Genomic DNA, 19,456 nt, shown 5'->3' with positions numbered 1-19,456 from the left:
CTGAATAATATGGTTTAAACGAATAAAATATTTATACATGATTTTAATACAATGCAAAAATATTGCTTTTGCTTTATCCATTCCATTATAACTCATATATTATTTTCTTAATAAGCAATCAAACTTTATGAATTTTCGATATTAAAAGATAAAACGTCCCCTTTTCACATAATTTTTTAATCATTGATGTTAATTAATGAACATTGCTAATATTTACACAATATTTATCGACGTGTAATTAACGGTGAAATGTTGAACAAAAATAGCTCTTTATGGAAAATCCATCTTGTATATTTCAAGTAAAATCGCAAAGCGTTGGATTTTCCATCTCTGATGATTTTACATATGTCAATGCTAAATACGTATTTTCGAACTTATATATTATGAGCTTATATTTTTCGCATTGATCAATTTCGAGATTAAAAGCAAAATTACATAGCCTGCATAACGTGACGTGCAAAAATTAATTTGAAGTATTAATACGGATTTTATTTCAAATACGTATGCGACAAATACACAGCAATATAATAGAGAATTTATTTATGAAAATGTTAAAATATTTAGACAGAAAAGTTATGTAAAAGCATAAAACTATTTATAAAATCCAAAAAAATACGTACGTTCCAAAACTTTTAAAGTAAATCTCACTCTAAAGAGTGGAATCTTATTTTTTAAGATTGAAAATCGAATCACTTTTTTTTTTAAGACTGGCTTAATTTTTACTCTTTAAAATGAGATTCCACTCATTTTAAAGAAAAGAATTCAAAGAGTAACGTAACTATAAGTTTTATTTAAATGCCAAGGGATTCGCTCTCACAATAGCAGCGCGATTTTACAACGCGAAGAAATTCTGTTCTGCGGTAAAAATTCCCCAAAGAAACTACGGATCATCTTGCGCGATCGACATGCGCTCTAAACGAAATCGGAAGACGGCAATGACGTTGCTTGTCGTGTGGCCATGAAAATGCAATGCACATCGTAGTATGTGGCACGAATAAAAGTGTGCACCGAACGATTTATCAATGCATCATACAAGAACCGCGCATCGGCTCATTGATCGTATTGGTCGCGCCAAGAAAATCTATTTTTCTCCACGGAAAAGATGATTTTGTTGAGGTATCTTAAGAATTTTTAGCTATATATAGATTTGAAAATAAATTTGTTATATTACGAAAACAATTTCGTACTCTAATTGTTAGAATATCAAAACTTTTTGCAGCATTGCTTATCATACTTGAGATTCCTATATAATTATTTTAACGATTCAACACAATTATTTTTAGATTTCTGTATCCAGCTTCAGAAAAACTTAATTGCCATCATTATTAGGTAATTATGTCCTGGATGAAAAGAATAATTTTGCCGGAATCTAAACATTTAGATACAGATCTGAAAATAATTTTGTTGGTTCATCAAAATAATTACGTATAGAAATCTCAAACATGATGAGCAATGCTACAAAGAGTTTTGACATTCTAGCAACCAGTGATCGTCCTATATACCTAATTATTATGACAAAGTTACACATTTTCAGATCTATATTTAGATACTGAACTTTTAGATACTGCAAGCCATCTTTTCTGTGTATCATTCTTTTTATATCAGTATGTTATTTTAATATACTACTTAATTATAAATTTATTCATAAAAAATTAAAGGATTCCGCACTACTAATTATATGAAAAATTGAAAATCGAGGTGAAATAAGTTAATTTTCTCACATAATATAGCTATGTAGCTCGTAATTTGAAAAAATGTGTCATATAGATGCAACACTTAATAATGGATAGTTTTTAAACTATGGAATATCAAAGATATAAAACTTGTGTTCAAAAAGCATCTTAAACATAGCTTAAAAACTTTTCATTATTAAACTTTGTGTCCATGACATTTTTTATTCACTACGTTATAAGCATTATACATTATACATATATGCAAACTCATTATACTGAGACCCAATTTTCTACGTAATTAGTGCGGAGACTTTAGAATGTTTACTTTCTTTCTGCAAAAAATCAGAAAGAGCTGGTGTCTATCTATATAAATCGTCAATTATGACCTAACAGCACAATTTACTGTTGCAATGTTGGCTCAATATTTCCCGAATGCATGACAATGTTTAACCAATATCTCGCCAATGAATTGTGCTACTCGAAGGATTAACTCATATTCGATAGCAATTTAAATTAAAATATCAAATTAAATAAAATATTTAAATTAAATTAAAATATCAAATTCATACACACAGAAGAACATCATTCTATTGCTAAAAAAAATAATTACTCAATTTACCGTCTTTCTTTTAAGTAATGGTTATTTTCATAAAACATATTTTCTTGATAATATAATCTTCAAATATATACTCATTATAAATTTTAGAAAAACGCATTAATATGTATTTAAAACAGGAATTTATTTTCTTTCAAAGAATATTCTATTATAAAATTAATCGAAAAAGTAACTTGATATAATAAGCAAATCGAATCTATTTTAATTTAATAATTTTAATAAATTATTAATTGAAGTATTAAACTTACTAGGATTCAGAATATATTTTGAATAGATTTGACGCTTATGATAGATTTGCGGATATATAAATTTTTAAAATACTTGAAATAAGTAATTATTATTTGGTACAGTATATATTTTTCTGTGCATAAATTGAACATCGTTCGAATATTTTTTTACTTTCCTTTACTCTTTTTCACTCTCACGATTATCATTACATAATTTGATTTTGTGAGTATATATACGCTATGTTTTTTTAAATATAACTCGCTTACGTTAATTTTACTAATCTGTCACTTTCAACAATTTCAAATATCTATTTATATATAATTAGTAAGGAAATAAATATAGCAGTGAAGTTATTTTTAAGAAAATCGAGAAGATAATTTGATTACCTGAAACGCAACGTATACAGCGCATTAAAAGATTAAAATTTAACGTTGTAAATCGGGAACGCGAATAAAACGTGGAGAAACGGAGCTTTAATGGCTGAATGTTTACGCGGCGTGAATAATATATGTATCATCGCCGCTGCGTGAATTTAGCCGCGGATCTTTTCAAGTTTAAAACGAACAAGAAAGTTACATTATATAATATGTAAATAATAAATAGAATAAATAAAACAATAAAGCGCAGAAGCCAATCAAACGACCTTGAAAATAATGCATCAAAAAGTAGCAATGCGAATGTTCTTCCTCACGACATTTTTGACGCCACATTGTTAGCAGCTTTTCAACTTACTGCGATGCTCATAAAATCAAATTACATAATACGAACAGTTACATGCGATTGTAACACAAAGTGTAACAACTGATGTCCATTTCTATCAATAATAATTACTTTTAATTTCGACTTCAACTTTTTACTCTTTATATTTTTCTAATTTTTAGAATTAGAAAAAGATAAAAAAATAACTTAAAAGATAAGAATAAGATTAAAGTTAATCTGTATTGATAGAAACGAGCATGAGAGATCAGCTGGAAGCGTCAAGTGTCATCGCGAGTGAAAAAGGAATGAAAGACAAGGATGAGAGAAAAGTATTATATATATAAATTAGTGACTCACCTTGACTCTCGGCGTACGCGATAGGGATGATAATCGTCAGCAGCAACGTCAGAAGGATCAGCTCCAGTTTGCACCTCACCGTTGCACCGTTGCCGTCACCGCCACCATCACCATCGCCGTTGACAGCGACGACGCGTCGCGGATCGGCGCGCCGGGAATCGCGCGCCATGTTCCTGAGACTCGGACACCCCTGACTACTTGGGCGCGTTGACCGCGACTCACGCGAACGTCATGACACCACGATGCTCCTCACGACATGCACGCTCTTCGCACGTTGGCTGTCTCGCGTCTGTCGTTCGCGCGTGCACACACCACACTCACGTTACCGACCACCCAGCCCGACTGGCTCCGGATTGTTCCGAATGCTCCAATACTTCCTAACGCGCAGACCGTTGCGACACCTCTGAACGTTGCCCGATCGCCCGCTTCCCCCACTATGGCGACGTTGAGTCACGGCGCGGCGCACCGAAAATGGCCGAGCGCGCGCGATCGCAAGCGCGCCGTAATGCACGGGATTCAAATGCGAATTCCACAACATGTATTATTTTTGTAATTTTGTATTGTAATAATCCGAAAAAATGTTTGCATTCATACACATTTCATGATACTCGAACCGGAAATTCGACTTTGAAAAATTCAATTTTGGAGACCGCTATTTTCTACTATTTTCAATTTTTCGAAGAGGTATCTCTCGTATCCTTATTTTTATTTTGCCAATAAAACTACATGTATTCTGTAAATATTTATTATGAAAAAATATAAGATAAAATAATAAATCTTTTAAAAGTCGATGAAGTTAACGCTTGTATACTTACTTCGATATGCATGCGAAATATGTAATAAGTATCTATTAATCGATAATATAGATATTTTAAGCATGGCTATATGTTTTTTATGCCAAATATAAAAACTTGCGTAAGATCATCTATTTATTGCTCTTATTCGATACTGATATTTAAAGAAATTGAAAGAGTATAAATGAAACGTTAGTAATGATAATTTCCATAGGCATGTTTTCTATGACTGAATTTATGTATGCACTTTTGGAATTTAAAGTGAGATAGGTATATGTTTGATATTTGGCAAAAGCGAGAATTCTAGTGCAGTCTAGTGTAGGAAGAAAAACCACACGTAATGTATAGTATCGATCAAACTTTATGGGTGGATGATTCGGTTGGAGTTCACGACTAGCAGGTGAAAATTCCTAAATCAGCTGGAGGTAGCTATTTTATTTGTCTTTTATTATGGAAAACGTACGAAAAGAATTGACAAAAAGAATTGTAAACGAATGTAAAGCAAAAGGGACATCAATAACTAAGGATTTGGCTTCATTTTTGGTAATTTCATATAACCCCAATGAGATAATATTGAAACGCAAGCAAGATACTATAAGCGGTGATTACAGTTCTCAAAAATTTGCAGCTTTCTCTTTATCAATTAAATCCAGTGTATAAAATAAAAGAAAACGATGAGGAAAATAATGCCAAAATAATTCAAGCTGTAACGGAGAGGCTATGTGATCAAAGTCGACCCAGTCTTATAACTTTGAAAAATCAGCTATACTTTACTAAGCATTATCATGACAGAGGTAAAGATGTTTAATTGGGATGTTTTTATTTGTACAACTATTATTACGATTTTATACTTTGGCTTAGATGAAACTGTCAAAAGGCATCGATTACGACTGCACCAGAAAACTGTACCTTTAGTCACAGAAATTTGTGAAACTAATAAACTGGAGAGTGAAAAGGATACGGAAAAATTATATCAGAAAATATTAGCAGTAATAACGCTTCTAAGCGGTCTGGGAAATCCCACGGTTCCATCGGTTCTGAGGTATTCATTGATCACATTCATATGAATTTAATAAGAACTCAAAGTTAACAAAATCCACACACACACACACACACACACACACACACACACACACACACAAGTCGATAACATTCAGTTCACCATCTCCCATTTCTCTATTCTAAATCATGAAAAATTTATCTTATACGAAATGCGGCATTATCATGAGAATTATTACATCACAAATGATAAGAAATATTGTCATCTACAAATTGAAATCTACACTAACCGAAAATTATAACGGATATGTTATATATAAAATTATTATATTTAATTCTTCGTAAATATCTCTGACTTGCTTATTATATTTAGATGATTTAAAAATATGCAATGCTGATAGGCTTAAGAGATGCTTAAAATCACAAAAAATTTTAGTTTTGTTATATTTTTTACTAACATATTATGTTATGCTTAAATTTATATTAGTATAATTTCTTTATGAGATAGAGAAATGTAAAAGTAATAAACTTTAATATTTCTAAACAATTCTTTTTTTCTTTTTCCAAAATAAGGTTTTAAAGAAACCTATATTTAAGCCATTCTATTTATTCATTTCTTTTTAGCCATGTTTTCACAATCTGTAATTACCTAAAGAATAAAGATTAAATGAAATTCATGAATAAACTTCATTGAATCTCTTGGTAGCCTTTAATCTTTAGATAATCACATATTGTGAAAAAGAGCCTTAAAGGTTAAATATGATAAATATAATATTATATAGAAATGTATTTTACATTAGGGAGGTTTCAGTAGCGTTGCAGAGCGTCTTCCAGGCTTCCGAGCTAACTCATTATGTAACTTTGTCGAAACGAGAGAAAGAGGAGCAGTTGATGGAGTTAATGTGTCTAGTCGCAGGGATCCGCCTATTTAACAGAGATTGTCAACGCGGTGGCGAGGGGATCGACGATCGTAAGAGCATGAATTAATTTTTAATCCGACCGACGGTGACAGCGTAAATTTAAATGATTTTAAACGGAGATAATATCGCGGAAAATGTTACAATATATAATTATGTGAAGGCTTTCTACAAAAATGATTATAGATAATTGTTTTTTAGTGCCGAGCATTCTACAAGAGGCTCTAATGAAGACCCGCAACTCTATTCTTGAGCTGTTAGAGCCATTGATGGCCAAGATATACAAATTCACGGCTGTCGTGGAAAATGCAGTCACATGCATGTCAATCGATATTTCGGATGTTATCTGTTGCAATTCAAAGGAAACAGCATCCGACGTGAAAGAAAAAATTGAGTGGATCATCGAAATGTTAACGGCTTGTCGTCAGCAAGAGATCTACATCAGGTATTTATAGAAAGAGAAATAAAAAAACAAATAATCTGTAAATAAATAATAATCTAATAAATAATAATTAATAATCTATAAAAATAAATAATAAATGATCTCCACAATTGACACGATTTCTAATATAATTTTGTTATAGAAAGCTGCTGAGTGATGTGGAGCGCAGTGAGAATGCAGTGAAGGACTTGATGGAATGTCTTCAAGCACGATTTTTTAAACTTCACGACACTGTTCGATACAGAACGGCTATTCCTACTACTCAAGTTTACGTAAATACGATTGCTTGAAAGAATAAATTATAGTTAATGCTCGACATAATTATTTAAAACATTTATTTTCAGAAGTTGAAAGTTATGGAATTCCGCATATTCAGTTTTAATAGAATAATAGTAATAATTCAGCTGGAATTAGATTAATTTGTTTCCACGTAAATCTAATATATCATTATTCTGTAGAATAGAAATAATTTGTTTAAAAAAACTTTATTTTCTATTAGTGAAATTTTGTAATAAAAGATAATGTTCCTTTAAAACACGAAAAATTATAATTAAATCTTCATTTGAATAAAATATATAATTAAACCGTTTTCAGTAAATGTAACCGTATTATGATTAATAATTACATATTCTGCTTATTAGCCGCAATTTATTGATCTGGCGGCTATATGGATGGGTTTACAAGATGAGGTGATCACTCTGAGTAATATCAACAACTTCCTGTGGGAGTTACAGGGTTTGAGCAATAAGGTATTAATGCATTCGCCTGTATCGATTTAAACGTGTTCGTACCATATATCCCGAATAATTTGTGTTATAGACTGTGAATATTTATGATCAAACAAAGTTAGAAAATATAGCCGAAAATGTGGAGATTTTAACCGATGCTGAAAGATTGGAACGTACCATGGGCAATTTAATAAGTACTAATAATTTTCTATAAATTACAATAAATATCAAATACAAATAATAAAAATTTTTACTTGATCTTATTTTAATTGCATAAAGAATATATGTTTGTGTTTTTACAGCGGAGTGTGGAGAATGCTTGATATATTATCCAAATGTCACTAAAGATTTTGAGAAGATAAATTTAGAGGTAACTGCAATAGAACAGCAATTAATGCTTCTATAATTTGACAAAATTTAAAAAATTAAAGTGTTCATATAAAGATTTATGTGATTTTATTGTCGAATAAATGTTCAAATAACGCTGAATCGAGGAGTGTATTAGTTTCTAGGATTTTGCGCGTGGACATTTGCAACGGGCAGAGGCGCCCTTATACCAGGAAACCCGAATAACGGTGTGGCGAAATGGAGAGGAAAACATTACGCCTTTAAATCACCCGAAGTAGCCGATAAATTCGGAAAAAATCCCGACAGGTATTCTTTCATTATAATGAAAGAATCTATAAATTTCTTAATTTCGAATGTTAATAGGTATGTTTACGACGCGCTCAATTTTGTCCGCAATCATCCGGAATATATCCACCTGTTCCAATTACATGAAGAAATTGAAGCCATGCAAAGTCAAGAAGAGTGAGTTGTTAGTTATATATAATCATATTCTATCGCTTAAGCAAGAAATTTTATAAATGTAAAAAATACTAATTTTTGCAGATTAACGGAAAAAGGGTTGCGACTGAAGACTCGTCAAGATCAAAAAGTTCAAACGGACATCCATATACTTCCGCCCTACATTGATAAATATTATACTTCTAGCGTTTGGGAGTTGAAGCGTAGAGCATTACGCCTGGTAAGTAGAACTTTACCGACTTCCAAAAGAACTTAATAATATTGAAGTAAAAGATTTCAACGATAAAATTTATATTTGAGGAATATAAAAAGCTGAATTCTTTAGTAATAACAATTTTAAGAAATATTTTTATTTACTCATCGAATATTTCGATGTATTATTATTTGTAAAATTCTGATATTAGACACATTAATCGAATATATGTAATTGTATCACGCATAATTAATTTTATTTTCTCAGTTCTGTAGACGAAAAATTCTGATTTCACAAAATGCTAATACAGTATTTTTTCAGGCAAATATAAGCCGATGTACTACACGTAGTACGCAGACGTTTAATTCGAATTTTCGATTCGGTGTTTACGTGCAAAAATCTCCACTACAGGATAAGGAAGTTCAAACCAGAAGAGACAACTCTGCAAACACTAAGAAGCTCCTGACGTTTATATATGGATTACGAGGGAGGCGAGATGATAATCAACATGTTGTATCGTTCTTGGAAGACGAACTTGAACATTTATAAAATTTCCTCTTTGAAATAATTACATAAACTAGTATATGCACGTAAATATCTCAATAATATTGACGTCAAATGAAATAAATAACAAATATTTTTAAGTGAATTATATATTTATATTGTAAATAATCAATCACATATATGAATGCATTTATTCGGAATATTAAAGGATACATATAATGGGTCATTAAGAAGTACTAGGAAATAATTGAAATAAATTACAAGACAGTTTAAAAAAAATGAAAGCAATATTATTTAATGACACTTCCAAATACATTTTTCGAAACATTACAGTTTAAATAGAATTTTTCTCCCTTTTTTTTGGAGAAACAAGTTTGTATTCTAATGTATCATTCCGTACGCATAGCATTTTTTTCATGCAATGCTTTCGTTATCATAAACTGCAATGATCTCATTCGTGTGGCTTTATTCCTGGTTTAGGCCAGCATTTTTTTAATTTATATTCAAAATACACGAATTTTACACATGTCGAAGCTCGGACAGATGTATGCGGTTAAGATTCCGCACCTCGCTTCGTGAGCCTATTATTTTATTTCCTACACTTCAACAGCCAGTGGTCGCTGCACGCACTGTGACTTTAATCATTTAATATGCTTATAAGATACCTTTCAATGAATATATTGTTTTACCATTAGATCTTAAACGTTAGATTCAATTTTTACACCAAGAAACCTATATTACGACAATAATTAGTAATTACACGATAATACAATTAAACTTTGCTTACATTTGCATGTGTATAATGTAGCTATTATACAGAAGAGGTACAGGATGTTAATTTTCCGCATAGCTTCTCTCTCTTTTTTTTTTTAATTTAAATGTACGCATTTTTTTCGTTTTGGAGGCAAAATTTGCCATTCTATTACATCCATTTTTCAGAAAAAATTACTTCAATATAAAAACATAAAGAATGACAAAAATACCACAAAACTAGCGCCAGACTACGCACAATTTGTAGTAGAATTGCAGAAATTGATCATTTGCTAGGATAAACTGTTCATATTCACTGTTTGTGATCTGTGGTTCGTTATGTATAGCTCTACACACGAATTGATTTGTGGTGATTTCCCTTGATTTTGTGGGAAAATCATATCGTTGACAAGTCAACATGAATGGTAAACAATAACCGCATTAAGCGAATCCGCCCGTCCATATTAAACTGCGTTCGGGAATACACGAATGCCTCCAAATATCATTCTATCCTTGTTATTCACCGAATGTTAAATAAGAATAAACAGATACCTGGAGGCATGTGTATTCCCGAATGCAGCCTTACTCACTAATCTCAAGCGAATGACGAACAGCAAATTATAAACCACAAATCATGCACGATCTGTCGTTAACTTTAAGGATTTTTGTATTAAAAAACATACATATAATTAAGATCATAGATAATAACACAATACTCATCTGCAAAAAAATAAGCTACTAAATTTTATCATAATTTTTTAACATCTTCCAATGGCGATAATTTAGCAAAATATTATTGGATTGAGATAAATCAAAGCTTAAATTAAAGCTTGAACATTGTTTTTAAACATAAAAAAATTAAAAACTAAGAAGAAAGTTTCGTAATATTTTTTTTTAAATTGTACAATTTAGTTTTAAAAAATGTCAGTCAAACGAAAATATTCAAAAACGAATGTGAGACATAAAAATACATACATTTTTATATCTGACAGCAGACTCCGTTGAAAGTTTTAAAAAATTTCCAAAAATTTGTCGATTATCTTCAACGTCTACCATTTGTTGAATATTTTTTATAATTCAATTTTTGTTTTTTTTTTTTTGTGTTTAAGAGAAAATATTTAAGTTTTAATTTGACTGATTACAATTTTTTACTTAGTGCTAGATGTTAAAAAATTGTTTAAATTTGTGGTCCATTTTTTTGGAGATGAATGTAGAAAAAGGAAACTTCTTCAATACTTGAAATATATTGAAAACAACTATATCATCATCTATGTGGTATATGTATTAGTTGAAATGTCACGTAATAAAATTGAATTTTTTTTTTAATTTCGAAAAATTTCAAAATTAAACTTTTTCAATTTATCATTCAATAATGCCATTGCTATAATGATGCGTCACGTTATGTTGTATTAGGAGTAAGATATTGTTATTAATGACGACCATACAAATGATATAACATTTATTTCGAATTAGATGACTTAAAACCAGCTTATTGACTATTGGCCACTGTAATGTCATTCACATTTCGAATCATCTGAATGTCCATGGTAACAATTGTCCCAGTGTCAAGAAGAACCATTAAGAACATCTGTAATTGTTCTTGTTAAATATTATCTGAATGAATTATTATCAAATGCCTTATTCCAAACGCATTTGTTGGGAGTCATACTTGTAATAAAGCTTATTGGATCAATATGATATTGCAGTCATCAATGGAACAAAATGGTTACAATGGGCGGCAGAATATATCGGAATGGTGTAAACATGGTCTAAAGTCTTAAGTCGCAAGAAATACCTTTGTGTCTCATGTATAGTATGTATGTATCGTGTGAGAAAGATGAAGAGGTGCACGAGACGCACCTTGGAATATGTTATATATATATATGTATATAACTTGTCGGAGATCGGGATTGAAGAATGATTTAATCTACAAAGTGATTTTTGAGGTATTTCATCATACCGAAAGTTCTGAAACGCTTTACGCCGATTACCTTCATTAATTCCTCATCACAAATCGCAAATTGTTTATTCTTAGGATCCTGTAAAAATAGTCATTTTCTTGGCAACATGATTTTTGTCAAATAAATACATTATACATTTAATATAATACATAATTTCTAAAATATAATAAATATAGTAAAGAATATAGTATAGTAAAGTATAGAAAATAAAGTACGGATAATGCACAAAAATATTAGATAAATGATTACAAATAATACTTACATAAAGATTCCTTTCTTTGATAATACCCCATACTTTCTTCACGACTTCATGTCGAGGCATTTGTTCTGCGCCAACAATAGCGGCGAGTTCTGGAGACAGTGTGATAGCGCGTGTGTAACCACCACCTTTGCCCTTGCCACCAGCTCCCTTCTTTGCTGTACTTCCTGGAGCTTTTTTGTTTTTACCCCAGTCCTCGTCACTGTCACTGTCACTTCCCTTCTTTTTTCCTTTCTTTCCAGGCTTACCTATAAAAAAAATATAATATATTCTACATGAATCTTTTATGAAATTTTGACAAAAAATAAAACTTTACTATAATAAAAAAATATCTTACTTTTTTTGGGTGTAACTTTAGGTTTCTTTGGACTGTATTCTTCATCGCTAGCATCATCATCACTAGCGCTTTCTTCATCTTCGGAGGATCCCTTCTTACGTTTATTAGGAGCCTTCTTACCAGGATTTCGCTTGGCTGGTTTTTTTTCTTCTTCTTCCTCTTCCTCTTCAGATCCTTCTTCCTCTTCCTCTTCACCATCTTCAGACTCTTCACTAGCAGCCTTCTTCTTTTTCTTTCCTCCATCCTGTTTTTCTTGAAGACATTCCATGACTAAATCATCGACTTCCTTTTTCCTATAAAGGATGAATGTAATTTGTTATTTTATAAATAATTATTGTAAATGTATCTGCAAGAACTAAAATATAAAAACTTGTTAGAAGAGGAACGAGGTGGTAACTTATATTTATTATATTACAGTTCCACTCAGAAATCCTCTGTTTTTTTCTAGGACACCACGAGACTCTCTTCCGCACTATTTTACAGTGCACAAGTGCCTTATTATATGTCCATTTTAGAGCTTTTGATTCAGTTTTAAAAGTAATATAATTAGTAAAATAATTAAATTTATTTTATACAGAAAAATAAAATAAATTGTGATATTATGGTAATATGATCAGCATACATATTATGAGCACACATGATAAAGCATCAGATAGATAAAGAAATGAATTGCTTCCCTATTTAGCAACATATCAATTTGTTTTAAAAAATGCAAAAATAGATTCTTTTATACTAAATGCTTGCATACAACCAAGTATAAATTTATGTTCGAAATTCATATCTTCAATATTTTATTAATAATTCATGCTTAAAGTTAACTTACATTATCAACACGATGAAATATTCATTTATAACATATAAACGTATTCTCAATTCAACCTGCAATAATATAAAGAAAAAATAACGAAGTAACAAAATAATCGAATTATAATTGCAAATAATAGTCTTTAGATGTTGCAACATTAACGAGAGCAAATGCATGTATATCGAAGAAAAATATTTTGTCGTGTCGTGTAATATGAATCGATTTGGTATCGAAATGGTGCCGTTGCTTTTTTTTTATGTGCTAATGCATGAATAATTGTCGTATCTTATCATATATCAAAATATAAGATGTAAAAATATATAATCAAAAATATTTCTGTAATCATATTTCATTTATATGTATGTTTTTATTTATCGCCTTACCTTTCTATGAGATCAACATCGAGTTTTTCTTCGATTTGTTGCCTCACTTTTTTAGCAGACATTGTAGTGAGATCAGCATCCTTGAGGATAGCTAAACAAAATTAATAAACATAATATAATTACACTTTGTAATTAAGATACATTAAAATATTTTTCGGTTTTTGCAATATAATATTTATATTAATAACATAAATATTATATTGCAAAAACCAAAAAAATTTGAAAATTTTTAAGGACCATTATTATTTAAACAATTATTCCCAAAAAAAGTTTTCATATAAGAATATATGTAAAAAATATAGTAATATGTAATTATATACGAAATTTGATCATATGTCCTTTCTTTTGTAAATTTATTGTTTGACAAGAAAAACAATAAAAAAACAAAAAGTAATTAAAAAGATTTACTTTTGCAGTTTAAAAAAAAAATTCAGTTTGAAAAAATAAAAAATTGCACATATATAATTGCGTATAATTTGAATATAATTATATATGTGTAATTTTTCGTCTCATTTTGTTCAAACTTAAATTTTTGTAAAAGCAACAATGCGAAAATAAACCTTGTAATTATTTTTTGTTTTCTCATTATTATTTTTCTTGTGTCAAACAGTAATTATACAAAAGAATATATGGATAAGTTTCATATACAATCACATATCTTTAAATATGTTTATATATATTCTTATATAACAAATTTTTTCTGAAGCCCTTAGAAATTTAAATAGTTATCCAAATATCAATTTGTGTATTTTATAATTTCTTAAATCTATTAAAAGTAATTAAAAAATATAATGCATATTGTTTCTGTAGACACTTTATTTATAACAGAATTTTTTTTATTTGCTACTTTTAAGCAACACTAATATTATTATTTAGGAAGGAATGAGGTAATGAAGAGAGAAATAAATGACAATCAAAAGTCATTTCGATCAATTCCGATTAACTTAATCAGCACTTTAATAAGCAATATAAATAAAAGTATCAAATTAATTAATAGAATTATATTTAATTATATTAAAAAAAGGATTAAGAACAATAAAATTATATATTAGAGATGTTATGTTTTAAATAATTTTGCAAAATCGAATTAATCGTCGATTAATAAAGTTAATCAGAATTGATCGAAACGGTCCTTAAAGTACAAGTTAAAAAAGCCGCGCAAAATGAATTGTTCGCGTGCAAGAGCGGAAGGTTACGCTTCGCCGCTCAATTCTCCGCGCTTGTGTACACGCGAGGTTCTGGAATAGTTTGGTTTCCCGCGTCGGGGGGATCTAGTGAGTATCGAGCGCAAATGGCCGCCGTGGCGCGCGGCGCGCGCCGTGCCGGTCGCCGCCGATCGGAGCAGCGCGCGACTCTAATAAAAAGATATCTGTAAGTACGCAACGAGTCATCGTTGTGACGCGTGGAGCGAGACGCGGAGGGATTTTTCTCGGCGTACCGCGGTCGATTGTGCGGCGCATTGATTCCCGAAACGATCGAAAACCGCGAGAAAGATGGAAGGAATAAGAGGAGAGACAGAGAAGCGAAGGGAAATGGAGTGTACGCTCGCTCGCTCGCTCGCGCGCGCGCGCTCGGTCGATTCGCGACGCTCGCCAAAAACTGTTCTTGAATAATAAAAAAATAAAAAGAAAAATAATAATACAAAATAAGCGAAACGCGGCGCGCTTCGTTAATCATCAACCGCCGCTTTGTAACTCGCGACGGGCGAGACATGATTTGTAATGGCGATGGACAGCTACAGTCGCGTTACATCGGTAATGGAGGAAAGATAGCGAACTGGCGAATATCTCGGCATATTAACGGCAACGGACGGTGGTGGAGGCGGGCGGCAGCGACTCCGGTTATAACCAATGACGATCCATTCGGCGATACGCGAGAGGCGCGCGAAGGAGGGAAAAAAGGGCAGCGCGCGCGCGTGGCCGTTTCCGATCGACGTGAAGCGTATCTTTCTCGAAGGAGCTTCACACAGGAATATATACGCACTTTTTTTTTTATCTCCCACGACATAAAAATCCGCCGTGACGCGGTACAGAGTACGTACGAGCGAGCGAGAGAGCGAGAGAGTGGGAATAGGACACGAATCGAGAGCGAGGCTGATAGGCGCGCGCCACCACACACTCGAGACGCGTCATACGGCCCGCCGCAAGGACGGGACGAGAAAGCTATCTTTTTATAGCGAAAGACGAAAAATCCGAATTTTCGCCAGGACACCGAAATGACTAGATGAAAAATCGCGAGCGGATTGCACGGAGCGGTTATACGGCCGGTCCTACCGTTAGCCCGCGACGTAGATGGTAAAATACGGTAAGCCGCAGTTATAATGGCCGGCGTGGGGCACGCCACTTGGGCACATACGTGCGCGCTAAAGTCGTCACGTCGCAAGAGCAAAGAGCCCGATTTCGCCTGTATTCCCGATGCGATGGCGACGCGCAACGAGTACGTACGCCCGAACGTACCTTTATTACGATGATATTCCGCACCGAAATCGCCTACATCACGTAATATCGTCACTTACCGGTGATCTCCTTGCGTAGCTCCTCCTTTGAGATATCGGCCATGGTAGATGCTACTCGTTGTACGTACTGCTGCCAACTGAGCCTACGCCGGCTACGGACTCTCGTAGCGTCCGTTGGTACAGTCGGCGCTGAAAGCGCTCCGATACGCATCCATCCGACGCGCCTGCGAATGCGAATAACTCGACAACGATCGTACCGAGACGAATACTATATACACCAAATCGTGTTAGTTTTTTACGATCTACAATTTTCTCATCACGCCCCACGCGTAATTCGGCGATCCGAGGATGCCAATTCGATGTTTCTTCACAGCACACCGACCGTACTTTTTCAACTGACTATACATGAAGCGACCGCTCGTGGCTGCCGGTGGCGTCCACGGTACAGTCTGCGCGCGTCGCTGACTGGCGGCGCCTACAGAAAAATCATCTTCGACGCGCAATAACTCCTCAACGCGAGCCTGAAGACGGATACTATATACACCAAATCGGGCCAACTTTTTTTTCTCTACAAATTTCTCATGACGCCCCTGACGCAATATTGCGATTTAACCGACCCAATACGTGTTTTCCTCGCTCGTGCCACGCGAGCCTTTTGTCGCTGACTGTACCGAGCATACTCCGAGTTTCGTAGCGTCGAGCCGCCTAGTCGCGTCATATGACAATCGCTCTGTGTTCTAGGGATATAATTAAAAAGAATGCAAAGATCGCAATGACGGGTGTAATTGATGCAAAAAAAAAAATAATAAACGGATGTATTTTTGTTTGTCATCGTGTGCGTTTAGAATATTTCGTACTACTTGTTTAATTAATTCTTGTTATCTTTATCGAATTATCGTAACCGTTTGCAGTGTTTAACGGTCATCTTGAGAAAAGAATATATGCACGCGCGACAGCGTGAACAGAAAATAACAAAATGTTCAGCTTGTTACATCATCACGATATCTAATCGTCCCAATTCTTCGCATACCGAAAAAGTCATCCTTTTAAGCGTAATCGCGACCAATCAGCACAATATTTTAACGGGCCGCGACGGTCGGTACGGCCAGTTGGTTCCTTCGTCATGTTAGCGGTACAGTAACGTCCAAAACTATCGGCAAACGCGCCGTGATAAATAAATTTTGGAAACGCATATCTCCGAAACGGTGCGTCGCATGGCGATACTACCATCACATAATCGTATCAGTTTGATACGACCAAGAGTTTTCTTATGAAGCGCCACGCTTGATTTTTCCATCTAAACAAGTCCCTACAGTACGTTCGTCGCACATGCCGTCTTTACCTATGACGCTGACTGTACTGCATTCGGCGCATCCACTTACGAGTCGAGCATCTCGCGGTCTCGGCCGAAGTCGTGTCGTAAATTTGTTCTTGTAGCTTACGTCGCGAGGATAAAAGCGATTTTCGACGTGAGACGAGCGCTCGCGTCTCCGTCACGACCGCCAATCGTTGTTTACCGACAATGCATCCCAACGTAAATACCGCCATGAACGTTTGAATATTCCAACATGGCCGAGCCAATCTTTGCGGATGCACCTGGCCACATGGCACATTTCCCAGCCATATCGGTTACGACGACGCGATATTAGGTGGCTCGAGCGAACGCGACAAGTTACGTACGTCCAATCAGCTTGCAATGATTTCAACAAGACTCGCCTGACTCGACGAAATTACGTATTTTCTCTCCGAAAATATTACTTTCCCTCTCAATTCACACGTCATTTCCGGTCGTTTAGGTCGGTCATTAACAGTGTCCGTAAAACGAATGCAAGTTTGTTTACTAAACTTCCCAACCGAATAGTTGAAAAATTTATGCGCGAGATTTAATCGCGTTTTGTATAAGACACGATTATATTGATTCTCGAAACAAAGTATAGGATGATATTCTCAGTTGCTGATTTGTCTCGAAGTTATTGACATTTTCGCATTATTTGGAAGCATGTCGTGCTCTCTGTTGACGACGCCAGGTATTATCCGCGTAACAGGTGCAGCTGGAAAGCAGGATGGAACTTAGGTTAGGTTAGGTTAGTCAGCAGGTGACGGTAAAAGCGGCAAATATAAGCTACTTTAAGTACCATTAAATGTTGCATTCGTTAATTTCGTTATTATTAAGAAGATGATTAAAATAATTAAGACAGTACATCTCAAGGTTTCCTATTTTCATTTTACGTTTACGTTTGAAGCTCATTTCCAACGTCAATTAAAAGAGATTATATAATTAAAATTGACGCTGGGCAGTAGAAAATCATCGATACTATTAAAGACCGACATCCTTATGAGAGTTCTTTGTGAATATTGAAGTAAGAGTTAAAAACTGATAATATTGTACTAATTTTATGATTTATTAGTTTAGTAGACGTCTTTATGTATTTAGAACTCAATAATACTCGATTTTTCTTTAAAATTGTAGTTTCAGTGTTATCGTCAAAGTTTGATTATTAACAGAGATGATAATTGGAGAAAAAAAAATTGTAATTTTTTTGCAATATATAGGATATTATAGCTTTCCAAGAATGCATATTTATTTATGGAACATTTATGTAATAAAAAATCATGAATTTAATAATGTATGGGCCAAATATTTATGTTAATAATAGCAAATTTATATTAATTGTCGATAATGTCAGTATTCTTCAATTACCTCCGGACCTTTGGGGCCCTTTTTATACCGCCGAAAATTTGCCCAAGGTTGTCTTTAATAGTATCTCGTCGGAGAAAATGTATGTAAATGATGTAGTATCAATCTTGAATCGAACGATCTGATGATGAAAATTGAATAAATCCAGTCGCTAAGCATTAAATTGAGACCGTGACGTTGCTTTTTATAGGATTTTATGAAATATTCATTTTCAGATCAATGCAAATATTTTTTTCTTAAAATAGTCTAAAAATAAAAGTCACGCGATTATGTTTTTTTTTTCTTTATAATTTCTAATATATTTGTTTATTCAAATTCATACATAATTAAAATTGAAATTTATTACCAATTAAATTTATCACTTAAACGTATTCTAACAGCTGCGTAATAAATATAATTATATATAGACATTATTTAAATGTAATTATGTATATATTTTTAATTAAAAACTTGATCCCTACAAAATTGCACAAAAGTTGCAGCATGAATATTGCATGAATATTGTAACAATATTGTAGAGATTTTGCAAATACTGTGCTGTATGGAGATTAATTGCCAAGTACAATAAATTTTGTAATAAATATGAATGATACAAATGTGCTGTTGGTACAATCATTTTCAGTACGATATTTTCGATTGACGCTAATACTTTTCTCTACATATCCTATCATCTATTCGACTAATTTATAAAATATAGTATATATCTTGTTTGATAAAAAAGTGGCATAAGTAAAAAATTAGTGTTTTGAGATAATGGCAAGAAGTCATCTCGAAAGATGGTACACTTTTGTTGAAAAAACATTTGTAACTCTCCCATTTTACCACTAGGGGGCAAAATTGTCGTTTATCCT

General features: G+C 33.0%; 3 protein-coding genes across 3 annotated transcripts in view; 1 reads left to right on the top strand and 2 right to left on the bottom strand.

Moving 5' to 3' along the window:
* The window catches only part of LOC108748361, a 99,769-nt gene extending 95,771 nt beyond the window's left edge, over positions 1-3,998 (bottom strand). The window contains exon 1 of the mRNA XM_018486474.1: positions 3,574-3,998. Coding sequence (XP_018341976.1) covers positions 3,574-3,742 — 169 coding nt within the window. The 5' untranslated portion in view covers positions 3,743-3,998. The remainder of the gene's footprint in view (positions 1-3,573) is intronic.
* A 734-nt stretch (positions 3,999-4,732) lies between these two features.
* LOC108748295 (UPF0704 protein C6orf165 homolog) lies at positions 4,733-9,058 on the top strand. Its single transcript, XM_018486346.1, has 13 exons — positions 4,733-4,910; positions 4,996-5,161; positions 5,229-5,409; positions 6,167-6,336; positions 6,485-6,728; positions 6,868-6,997; positions 7,367-7,474; positions 7,545-7,647; positions 7,756-7,823; positions 7,959-8,107; positions 8,165-8,263; positions 8,345-8,480; positions 8,775-9,058. The coding sequence occupies exons 1-13, from the start codon at positions 4,818-4,820 to the stop codon at positions 9,000-9,002; spliced, it is 1,875 nt and encodes a 624-aa protein (XP_018341848.1). The 5' UTR covers positions 4,733-4,817; the 3' UTR covers positions 9,003-9,058.
* A 2,453-nt stretch (positions 9,059-11,511) lies between these two features.
* Positions 11,512-16,059, bottom strand: LOC108748247 (upstream activation factor subunit spp27). Its single transcript, XM_018486281.1, has 5 exons — positions 15,968-16,059; positions 13,453-13,543; positions 12,265-12,557; positions 11,931-12,175; positions 11,512-11,746 (listed from the first exon to the last, which is right to left on the bottom strand). The coding sequence occupies exons 1-5, from the start codon at positions 16,008-16,010 to the stop codon at positions 11,630-11,632; spliced, it is 789 nt and encodes a 262-aa protein (XP_018341783.1). The 5' UTR covers positions 16,011-16,059; the 3' UTR covers positions 11,512-11,629.
* Positions 16,060-19,456: the final 3,397 nt, after the last annotated feature.

Source organism: Trachymyrmex septentrionalis, unplaced genomic scaffold (assembly GCF_001594115.1).
Source record: "Trachymyrmex septentrionalis isolate Tsep2-gDNA-1 unplaced genomic scaffold, Tsep1.0 scaffold22, whole genome shotgun sequence".
Taxonomy (NCBI): domain Eukaryota; kingdom Metazoa; phylum Arthropoda; class Insecta; order Hymenoptera; family Formicidae; genus Trachymyrmex; species Trachymyrmex septentrionalis.
This window is presented reverse-complemented; position numbering and strand designations above follow the sequence as displayed.